Source organism: Bufo gargarizans, chromosome 8 (assembly GCF_014858855.1).
Source record: "Bufo gargarizans isolate SCDJY-AF-19 chromosome 8, ASM1485885v1, whole genome shotgun sequence".
NCBI classification, from domain to species: Eukaryota; Metazoa; Chordata; class Amphibia; order Anura; family Bufonidae; genus Bufo; species Bufo gargarizans.
This window is the reverse complement of record NC_058087.1, coordinates 67,880,958-67,893,037: the sequence shown is the minus strand read 5'-3', so window position 1 is coordinate 67,893,037 and position 12,080 is coordinate 67,880,958. Positions and strand designations below refer to the sequence as shown.

Sequence of the window (12,080 nt, the reverse complement as noted above, 5' to 3'; positions counted from 1 at the left end):
AGGGTAGGGAATGTCGACTAGTTGTGGACTTGCCACCTAGGGCTTGCACTGCAAGTAGGCAGGGAAAGCGGCTGGTGGTCCAGTTAGAGCTCACTGTCCGTGTGTTCCTGCCTACTGTGGTAACACTCCGAAGGTGTACATAGCCTTTAAATTGGTCTACGGTTTTTGGTGCATTAGGACAGGCTTTTGGCTCACTGACAGAAGTTGCAGGTCCAGCACTGAAGCTTCTCAAATAAAATCTTCTACTTTATTCAAAATACACACAAAAAAAAAAACTCAGAGCACATAGTTCAATGCAGATACATGCTCTTTTTTTTTCAACAGCTTTTGAATAATGTAGAAGATTTTATTTGAGACGCTTTAGTGCTGGACCTGCATATTTTTCTCTATATTCTTCTGCCTTTCTCCTGGAGTCCATGCACATAACAATCTGATGCTCTCAGCATGAATTAATTCTAGGGGCATCAGGTACTTATGCACCTGGCCAGCGGCTGCAGGTGCCCTCCGGAGTTCACCTGTATCGCTATCCTCAGGATGTGGATACAGTTGAATACTGTGGCGAGGGCAGCAGTATTATGTGATATTTGATTCTGCTGAGGCAGCGTTTTGTGCTGCACTGTGGTATTTGGTTCTGCAGGGGTGGTATCTTGTGCTGCACTATGATATTGCTGCCCCTACTTTTGTTATCCCTGCCTACTTGTGTTGGCTCTGTCCTAAGTCAATTTAGACCCACCTATAACATGGGGCCACTTTTAGTTTTTTCACTAGGGATGAGCGAATTGATTCGTAAGCAGGGTTCTGCACCTGCGACAGCAGGATGCCCCCACTCTGGACTTGATTGACAGGCTCTGCTTCTAATACCGAAGCAGCAACTGTGCATGTCTTATCAGGCCTGCTTATGAACCCTGCTTCATGAGACAAATCGATTCTTGCAAATTGCTTCGCTCATTTGTACTTATGACATAAATATTTGCCTCATTTCTGCATTTACTCCCCTTGTCTTGTATCATATTATCCTGAAGCAGTTTAGTTTCTTGCAGTGTTAATTTCATGTGGTTCTTGATGCGGAGGGGACTTAATCTCATCTTATTCACTACAGTATATAGAGCGGCAGCTTATTATAATAGTTAGAGGCGCTCAGAGAACTTCTTTTCACCACTTTCAGCCTCATAAACTGATATGGTGGCCACAGTCAGGAAGTCTTGTGGTTGCTAAGCAACCTAAAGCGGTACCACAGACTTGCAAATAGACCAAGCTTTTACAAAAGGTACATAATCTTTAAGAAATAACTATGGTCTGGAGCTTGTATATTGGGAAATTCTATTATCATGGTTTGTCTGATTCAGAAAACCTATTGGGGCATAGTGGGGGTTGTATAGCTTGCGGGAGAGTGACTACAAAAAGTGTCTTGATAATGTGTCAGCAGTTACAAGGTGTTTATAGTCAAATCCCGTGGCAGCTGCGGGAGAAAGTACCCTATATATTTTGGGTTACCAACTGACTAGCAGTGTCAGACTGGCCCACAATAATACCAAAGCATCCTCTGGTGGGCTCAGGCTCTGATAACACAGTGGGCCTGAAAGTCCCAGTAGAAAAAAAAAAAAACATTTGGAGCTACCCTTGAAGCCAATCACATACCAATAGAATCCATTTCTTTGAATCAACACTTATTAGACTTTATTAATTATTGATAATATCTTCAGAAGAAAAAAGCTATCAGCCAAAGTACAGACCTAAACTTTTTTACCCTTTAGAGAAGTCTCATAATATTTTATATACCAAATGCAATAAGCCTAGAATACAATACTTAAGCTTACTACATTTCCATAACATATACGTACTATGCACAATCTTCATCCTATACCCAGGGCACATATCAACATCTGTAGGTCAGGTCTTATGTAAAGTCACCAGCCAGGGTTGTATACACTTTCTGAAGACCTGGCGATCCATTGCCAGAGCAGGGGAGCAGAGCTGTAGTCCCGTCCAGTCCGTTATGTTGCAAATGGTAACCTAGAGGTTTCATGTTATGCTTTTCTCTTTAAGTTTTTTATCCCTACATTCCGAGAGCCATAACTATTTATCTTTTTTTATTTTTATGCTATTCTTTGTACAAGTATAAATAACATTTTATCTTTATTCTATGGGTCATTACATTTACACCAGTACCAATGAACACAGTTAAAAGCATTTTTTGCAATGTCACATTTCAGGAGCCATAACTTTTTTTGTATTCTTCCATTTGTAACACCCCAGAGTTGTGTTACTACAAGCCTCTACCCCGCTACTATCTTCTAAGAGTTTTATACGGTCATCTGATGTGATTTTACTTATGTCCTCCACAAATGTGCATATAAATCCATATTAAATGTAATTGTTCCTGTAATTTGCCTGGTTACCAGTAGGTGGCAGCAACAAATTGGCAAGTACAAGTCCCAGTTTAGTGAATCTGAGCTGGAATGGATTATTCCAGCTTAGCTCCCCCTCTGTGAGAGAAGTGGGCAGTTCTCAGATCCTGCAGCATGGGTGTAGAAGGAAGTTAGAGTCAGAGTAGCATCCCCCCCTGCTAGGGGAAGGCTGCATGATAGTGTCCAGGAGATATAGTATAGGGAAGACAGCAAGGACCGAGTCTCGGCTGAGACTTAGCCATATTCCCAGTCTGAGAACCTTCAGCTCAGCTGGATGAAAAAAGCTGAAAACTACAAACAAACTCCAGAGTTCCAGGAAGAAAGCATCCCCTGAGAATCCATCTGAGAGATAAGTCCAGAGACCTAGGAGAAGCTATTCCCTCCTCAGATTGTCTGTCCCTCACACAGCAGAGGTCACTTTTAAACCAGAAGCCTCTATTCCTGCCAATCATTGCCAAAACCTGCTGGGACCAAGAGACCAAAGCTGTATACTGTTTGGATGCAAGTTACTTCAAGTAAAGAAACATTTGAACTTCATCTAAAGGTCTGGACATAATTTCTTCTGCAAAATTCCTCTATTACTCCTACTATCACTACACTCAAATTTATTGCAAGTGAGCCAGGAAGCCAGGAGTCCAGCCGTAGCGAGGTAGGAGACACTGTGACACAATTATCACCACCCCGCAGACACATTATAGGCCATTACACCACTCTGGCATTCCTAATCTGGGACGTGCGTCATAACACCTTGGAAGGGCCCTGGGATAGTACCCTGCGCACGCTGCAATTGGCATCACGACAAATACAGAATATTATCCACACGTATCATAGCCATTGCACATTGACATATAGTCATGACGGTCTATTTGTGGGGTGAGTTACTGTATATTTTTCAGTTGTATGATTTTGGGATACATATAGCTTATTAAATATCTATTAAGACTTTTAAAAGGAGTGTTAATAGGATAAACAAATAGTAATTATGTCATTTCTTACACTATTCACCATACAATATAAATAACATTTTAACTTGTCTAAAAAGTGGTGCAGATTGGCATAATTTGGCGCAACTAGAGTTTTACACATTTTTTCCTAACTTGCTTGAAAAGGGGCAGGGCTTCACTGGAATGGGAGTGGGTGCCAAAAGTTTTGGTGTAAAATTCTGCCTCAATGTAAGCCAACCAATAATTGGTATAGAGTTAGACAAAGTGTCTGTCGTTGCACCAGATTTATCATCCAGCCTGACCCCTGTGATAAATCTGGTGCAGGTCTAGATAGTCTGCCTACTGCCTAAGTTTACGCCATCTACAGGCTTATAAAATGTGGGTATATGCAGGCTCGGACTGGCCCACAGGGGTACAGGTGAATCCCCCGGTGGAAGCCTTGAGCAAGGTGGGCCCCTAGTCTCCCACCCCCTACACAAGTGGCACATAACACAGTAGACTTACTGCTCTACATACATATATTCAATGTGCAGCACCTCAACCAGTTATGTTCATATAAAAAATTTGATAGATTATTAAATAAACTTTCCAGTTTATTATTATAGACACGATCAGAGCTGAGAGGACTTCTAGGTGTCCTCTTCTCCCCAGGACCTATCTTCTTAAAGTTGCTGCAGGTACCCCCATATTTAATCATCTGGTAGCATCTTGCTGCTGCGTGAGCAGGTAATATTTGAATGTATCCGTTTGGTGGGCCCCCAAAATAAATTTTACTGCTGGGCCCTAGGTAACCCAGTCTGACAGTGGGTGTATGTGTGAATTTCTAATGGAAAAAAAATACATTCTTAGGGCTCAAGCCATTGTTTTGGTCCACATCCAATCAGCATTTTTTGTGGATCAGATGCAGTCCCATTCATCTCAATGGGGCCAGAAAAGATGTGGACAGCATACCCATTCCACAGCCCCCTAATTATTTTTTAGTGCCTCTGATACTAGAATAATGATCTCCAGAATCCATTGTAAAACCAAATGATTGGTCAAAGTAAACCTTCAACTAAACAAATCATTTTAACCTAGATCCATTTCCCATTTACAGTACCTTTTATTTATAGAGGGAACCAATAATAGGTCAAAAGGGTTTCATACAAAGTTGAGATAACTCCACTTGTACCTCACTGTCTCCAGACCTTAAAATGCTAGAACTGGGAGGTAAGAAATTATATCCAGGGATTAACAAATCTGCCTTAGGCCAGGTTCACATTACTGTTTTCCATTCTTCAGAATCTGAGTCCATTTCAGGATTCCTCTTGGATTTTTAGAATGCATTTTTTATCCTGTCGCGTTTTTTCAAGCATCTTCTGATGCGGTTTTTATGCGTTTTTTCATCATGCCCATTTCAATGGAAACTTTAGACATGGAATCTGCATCAAGAATGGACAGGTCGCTCCTTTTCTCCTTGGTATTAGCAAGCGGTTTCCCTATTTAATTCAGTGGAGATGAACTGCAAGCATTTTCAATGTGGATTTGGAGGGCAGTACTGGCACCCAAATCCACGTAGAACAAACTCTATATGAACCTACCATTACTATTTAGTAGAAATATATAAAGTGAAGAGACTGTCCAGTACTACAGGACAATTTTAAAGAAAGCCTAGCAAGGCACTCCAGCCTCAAAGGACAGCAAAAGACTTAAAAAAGTATGTTCCTAAAATTTGGTTTACTACTGCACAGCCCTTTTAAAAGTCACTAGCTTACCACTTTCTTGCACCAGGAACATTGTGGACCCGACTGGATACATTCCTGGCAGGTGTTTGCTTTTATCTTAATGCATACTTCAACCGAGGCAGCTGTAAAGAAATGTAAATTATTTGCATTATTGTTTCAGGTGTTAAATTGAATCTGTCTGCAGTTTTCACAATGAAAAACTGCTGACAGCGCTAGGTAAGAACTATGGGAGAGTAGGACATATACCATTCACAGAGCTGATATTATCAGAAGTAGTGTGAGTATGATTTTTTTATTCTGCCAAGCACTGCTCCTGCGAGGGCCCTTGAGGCGGTGCCTCACTGTGAAGTGCTCTTTGCAGTGATCTGCTTTACAGCCCCTTCCCTCTAATGTGGGTGACTTCTGTAGTGGTCTCCTGGTTGGATGCTACAACTGCCACCCAAAGCAGAGAGGAAGGGATGTGAAGCAGCTCAAACTATAGAGCACTTAAAGGGGTTGTTTCATCTTGGACGTTGGGGGACTATCGCTAGGATATGCTCCCAATGTCTGATAGGTGCAGGTGCCACCTCTGGAAACCACACCTATACTTAGTCCCAGAGGTGGGACCTGCACCTATCAGACATTGGGGGCATATCCTAGCGATATGCCCCCAATGTCCAAGATGGGACTACCCCTTTAACAATGAGGCACCACCTCCAGGGCAGATACAGAAGCAGTGCCTGACATTATAACCGTTTGCAGTACTACGGAATACGATAATATAAGCTCGGCAAAAGGTATGCTAATCCAATTCTGCCCAGTCCCTACAAAGTGCTGTCAGCCGTTTTGGTCAAAATTGCTGACAGAATCCCTTTAAGTTTGTATTTATAAATAAGCTTGCATTAATAAATATAGCATTTGGTGCTTTTTAATTGTAGACCTCACAAAAGGGCAATGATGCAAACGAATGGTGGCTCTACAACAGACTCCTAGTGTGCATGCAGTTTATAAAATGGTCTGGAGATGTTTGGGCTAGTAACAGAGATAATACCAGGAGATCTCCTTTAATAATGCAATGGAATACAAAACAACAGGCAAGAAGACCTTGTAAGTTCTTGCATTATTACCAGGTAAATGATGGATATATACAGGGCACTATCAGGGCACTACAGGTGTCCCTGCTTTCAGGGGCTCAGGAAATGACTCATGAGCCCATACTCTCCTGTCAATTGCCACCTGCTACTACTCACTTCTCTGTATAATAGGACCCACCAAGTATATATTATATGAAGATCATATTTTCCCCATTATTTTCCTTGTGTCCATCAGATTCACACAGTGGGGTACAAGATTTGTAATGGGAGAAGAGTGACAAATTCTAGTTTAGAAAAACATGTCTTCTTTCCTCCGTATATAATGTCAGACCTGCCCTTGGATTGTGTCTGATATTGCAGCTTAGCTTCAAGTTTTTGACTGAATTACTTATAGTAAGTTTTTAATCTGCATTCAGTAGGTTAGCAGAAGAAGGGAACAGAAGGCTTGACTACTATGAAGAAACAGATACCCATAGCAGACAAATTGTGGGATATTTTTAAAGGGTTATCTCATGGAAAGTACTACTGAGCCATGAATAGGTTATCTATTTTCTTCTCTAGTAGGGTTAGGTCTACCGTATCTTCAGTGGTGAACCAGACATGCTCAGTGGCCCCCCTGCTGTCTACTTGCTCTCACTGCTGGTGTAGTGATCTCATAGTGAAGCAAGTAAAACCGTTTTCCTTCCCGCCCTAACTTCCTTCCTTTCTTTCTTTCATCCCCAACTTCTAAATTTATAATTATATCTCTTTCTAGACAATGGAGAAGAAAATTGGGGGTGGGGTGCATTACATACCATAGTGCAATGTATTCGTGTAAACACAGGGGCTGAGTATAAAGGACTGTTTTCTATGCAAGGGAGGAAGACAGGAGAAGAGGTTAACAAGAGCCAACAGCAGTGTACTCGTGGGGGATGCAGATGCTTTATGGTTACATAGGATCATCGCTATTTATGATCTCCTGCTCTAAATAAAGATGACCACAATTACTCACCAAATTTGGAAGTGACGATTTCAGTTGATATCAACAGGAATACGATACACCAGAACATTTCCTGAAACCAACAAATACTTGATTATACATTGCCTGCAGTAGAAAAATCTAAAGCTAAATCCCATTAACTAAGGACTGTTCAACAAAAATAATATAAAATATTGATAATGTGCTTTACTTAGATTTTCTTCAGTAGATTTTCTTCAATTTGTGGCTCATGGAAAGCAATCTTGATCAGGGGACCCCACTCAGGGCTTATAGACAAGGCTTTTTTTTCATGCCACAGCCACTTTAATACAATAAAAAAAAGTTTATAAAATAAATGTTCTATTTTATATTCCTTACAATCATAAATGGCATTTATAGCCAGGGCTTGAGTTTTATTTGATCCCAGACATTAGTAAGATAGTATAGTTGTCCACCAAAGCCCATACCCACTGCTGAATGCATGGGCGTAGCTGCTCTACCTGCAAGATCACCACAGTACACATGAACAGTATTTTGCCACATGAACGGTATAATTACCTCCCATGGATGACATAGTAAGTGTTAAAGAGCATTTGCATTGTAGAGTGTAGAATTTTTTTTTTCTAATAAATTTTAAGAATAAAAAAAAGATCAATTCCAAACCGAACCATTAGCATATAGATATAAAAGTGTTGTATTATCCATGAGCATATACATGTCATTTATCACAGTTGTACTACTATATTTTCTCCAGTTGTGCTTATTCACCGTTATGTTCAGTATGCATATCAGATTACCCAGAAATTAAGATAAGAAAAACAGATATTTTCTCAAGCACTGTTGTCAGGTCTGAACACAAATCACACTATTCTGTGGTTTTAATATCACAAAATCTATTTAGGTTTAGAACTTCTATAGTAATGGATTTCGTACACTAAAGACAAAGCACAAATTATGGCCAAGTTTGTCTCCTACATGATCATTGTGATTGTTTAAACACATTCTGGTGCTCACAAATTTTTTTGTGGGGGGGGGGGGGGTCAACCTGCTTCTTATATGCAGGAACAAGTTATACATTGGCCCCAGCTATGCCAAAATGGTTGTAATATTCTTACTAGGCTCAAGTTCACTTTAGGTTTATGTAGGCCCTGGAGCAAATGACTGCCCTAGTCCTGTAAGAGCCTGGCACTTGCCCAGAGGATCGACCAGTTGGCTTATTTGATGACACGATAACAGGTCCTAAGCACATTATAACCTATCAGCTCCAGAAGAGCACAACACCATTTCTTTCTGTTGGGGTATGTTTTTGTAAAAAATTTTTAAAGGGAATCTGCGACCAGTTTTATACTTCTAGGTTCCGTCAGCTCCAGCGGATGCTTATGAGTCACCATCTTCATAAGCTCATTGCTCTCTTTGCCCACTTGCCCCTAATTGACAGTTGTTTCCCCATATTAATCAGTACCATGTAGGCAGGAAAAGCCATGAGCTCATGAATATGAGACTCATTGGCATGTGCTGGAGCTGTTCAATACAAGATTTTGGTAAGAATTAGCATTTTGCTAAGAAGACCTGTTAATAGTTTATGTATGCTGCCTATTGTCTAAACAAATACATTTTATCATTAAAACCAGAATACCTCTTTAAGAGGCCACAAGAAATAAATGGTGCTGCCACTCTAACTTTGCTACCTGTCAGTGCGCACCATTATTTGCTTGGCAGCACTACCTCTCTGGCTTGAAAAAGAGAGATCCTGGCCCTGCGCCCATTACGATGTGAGCAGTGATGTGGCTAGCCCATCACCAGCTCATACGTATGCAGATGAAAGTGCTCGCCCCTTGTTATTATGGGGGCAGTTTTTGCCACAATTTTTCAAAATCATGGCAAATCCACAGCCTTTTTGCCCTGATTTTCGTAAAAAAAGATATATTAAAGTTTAAAGTTTTAAGTTCTGCCGTAGACTCCTTACTAAATAAATGCAGGAACACATACATCTAAGGTTTTTTGCATTCTTAATACATCTGGAAACATGTGACTGACTAAAAATACAAAAGTTATTTTTATATGAATATTCTGAATTTGGTTTGTTGTGAAAATATGCATATGTCGTGTATATGCTACAGGCTATGTGTTGTAAGAAGATATTCAACTGATTTTCTGAAACATAAAGGCAGTGTACAATACATTTTCTAGTATTCTGTAGATTACACGAACAAAGGATAAACTGAGACTAGACGGGTATAGTAGCAAAAATTTACATATACTTTATTAGACAATACATAATAAATATATATATTTTGTTGTGTGATATATCACATCAGATAAAAAGGTGGACTACACCTGAGGGGATAACATACAAAAAGGGCAATGAGGTCAACACTTAGCTACAACTCAGCTAAGATTCACAAATAGCCAGAAAAAGTGCAAGTGCATGTCTCGAGATTTGTACACATATATACACACATAGGACCTGTTTCACATGCAAAAAAGGTACTCTATATATATCACAAATATCCACAGATTATACTGATATACAAAAATATTTTGTAGATTAGCAAATGTGTTTTAGGTGAAATGTGATCAAACTGCAGCAACTAGCTTTTTAGGAAACTAACTATTTATATAGAAATGAATGTTTGTTGTAAAATTTTTATTAGGTTTAACCCGAACTCTATTATATTATACTTTGCCAAAAACCTAACCTTATTATAAACCATAATCCTATTATATTATACTTTGCCAAAACCCTTACCCTATTATATTATACTTTGCCAAAACCCTTACACATACCCTATTTTATTATACTGTGGCAACATAATGGTAGACATTTTATAGAATACCTACACATTCTGTTAACATCCCTACTCCCTAGTAGAGATGAGTGAATTTCTTGAAATTAGTTTGTGACTGTTTAACCAAATAAAATAAAATTGATTTGGGTTAGAATTGATTCAACACGAATATATTTGGGTTTCTGGGAAAGATATTGAAATTAGCTTTCCTTCCAAAAGGAAAGGAAAGCTAGAAGCCTCTCTATAGTCAGCCAAAGTAACATATATTCATTTGAATATATTTTTCCCAGAAACCCAGAGCAGTGTTGGCTGGCCTCTCTCCATAATGACAAAATCTTATTAAAACACATTTCAAATCCTTTATTATTCAGCTCTTCAGTGCAGAGTTGAAGCTAGGCTTTCCACGCAGGTGTGGAAGATTCTTACCACTGCCCAATGACTGCATTTGAATGGAATCTTTCACCACGATATTGGACTAATATCTGTAGTAATACATGAGTAGTGTTGCAGATAAGCAGTCCAGATCACTATTTTTTTTTCCTACTGCCCCCTGTTCCTCCACTGTTAATGCGCAGAACTGAACTAAAAGGCATTGTTAGGACTGCTGTGCATGCGTACAGAAGTCCTCTCCATTATGTTAGGAAAGTCTAGAAGTCCAGATTGAGCTTTTCAGCACAGCTTTGAGATCTGACAATTGGGTAAAAAGGGGGCTGTAGAAAAATGAAAAATAGTGATCTGGGCCCCTGACTGTAAAACTACTTATGTGTTAGGGCAGATAATAGTCCGGACTCATAGTGACAGATTGCCTTTAAATATCATGGTCAAGGCAGAATGGCTTGTTGGTAGCCACCAGGCACCCAGCACCTGGGCCACATGCCTCACCTGTCCCCTCTCCAGCTATGATCCTGCTTCAGTGACCACAACCCAAACCATCTAAAGGAGCAGCAGTGTTCTTCATCATCTTTAAGACATATTTAAACTGTTCATAAACTACCTATGGTGAACATTTAATATCTATTTACCACCTATTATATTAGTACTGCGAACTGAGAACATGTTTTAAAATGTTTTTCTCTTTCTTCCTTAGGATCTATATTCAAAGCCCTAAGCAGGGACCAAGCTCAATATGGATTACCTGCTTACATAAAAAGACTTATAGCATACGCGAAGAACAAGTCACAATGTCTTCTCAGAAATGCCTCAAGGACTTTATCTGGGTTTTCCCATGAAGACAACTTCTGTACATATACCCTTTTAGGGTATGAGAACGCCATAGATACTACTGAAATGGTCTACTAATGGGCTTCTAGGATGCTTTAGATCTCCTGGTGTGTTGAAAATACTTGCAAAAAGTGGCATATAAACTGCATAAAAAAACACCACTTAATGAGGACCTTTCATCGGTCCAAACATTGCAAGATAAGTATCAGGCTACATAGAGCGGCACCCAGGCATCTCACCGCACTTACTATTATCCCTGGGCACCGCTCTGTTCGCCCGCTGTGCCCTCCGGTATCTTCACTGAATCGGTTTGACTAGGAGGAGTCTGCCCTGTTTCACCCTGGACGTTCCTTCTCCCAGGCTGTAGCGCTGTCCAATCGCAGCGCAGAGCTGGGAGTTTTTTTTCCCCCAGGCTGTGAGCTCTGCGCTGCGATTGGACAGCGCTACAGCCTGGGAGAAGAAACGCCTAGGGTGAAACAGGGCAGACTCCCAGGGATAATAGTAAGTGCAGTGAGATCCCTGGGCGCTGCTCTATGTAGCCTGATTATTATCTTGCAATGCTTGGACCGATGAAAGGTCCTCTTTAAGGCTACTTTCACACTGGCGTTTCTGGGTCCGCTTGTGAGACCCGTTTCAGGGCTCTCACAAGCGGCCCAAAACGGATCAGTTAAGCCCCAATGCATTCTGAATGAATAAGGATTCATTCAAAATGCATCAGTTTGCCTCCGTTCAGTCTCCATTCCGCTCTGGAGGCGGACACCAAAACGCTGCTTGCAGTGTTCTGATGTCTGTCTGATGAAACTGAGCCAAACTGATCCATCCTGACTTACTATGTAAGTCAATGGGGACGGATCAGTTTTCAGTGACACAATATGGTGCAATCCGCCTTCCATTGACTTTCAGTGTAAGTCAAAACGGATCTGTTTGCATTATCATGAACAAAAAATGTAATAAAATGGTAAT

At 40.4% G+C, this 12,080-nt stretch overlaps 1 protein-coding gene across 4 annotated transcripts in view; it reads right to left on the bottom strand.

The window, feature by feature from the left end:
- ITGB2 (integrin subunit beta 2) overlaps nt 1–12,080 on the bottom strand; it is a 137,501-nt gene that overhangs the window by 100,300 nt on the left and 25,121 nt on the right. For 2 of the 4 annotated variants that reach the window (XM_044303256.1, XM_044303255.1), the window contains exons 2-4: nt 7,319–7,429; nt 7,141–7,201; nt 5,107–5,198 (exon numbers count right to left, since the gene is read on the bottom strand). In XM_044303256.1, the coding sequence (XP_044159191.1) occupies nt 5,107–5,198; nt 7,141–7,198 (150 nt within the window). In that variant the 5' untranslated portion in view covers nt 7,199–7,201; nt 7,319–7,429. The remainder of the gene's footprint in view (nt 1–5,106; nt 5,199–7,140; nt 7,202–7,318; nt 7,430–12,080) is intronic. The other 2 variants (XM_044303259.1, XM_044303258.1) reach the window with 1 other exon arrangement.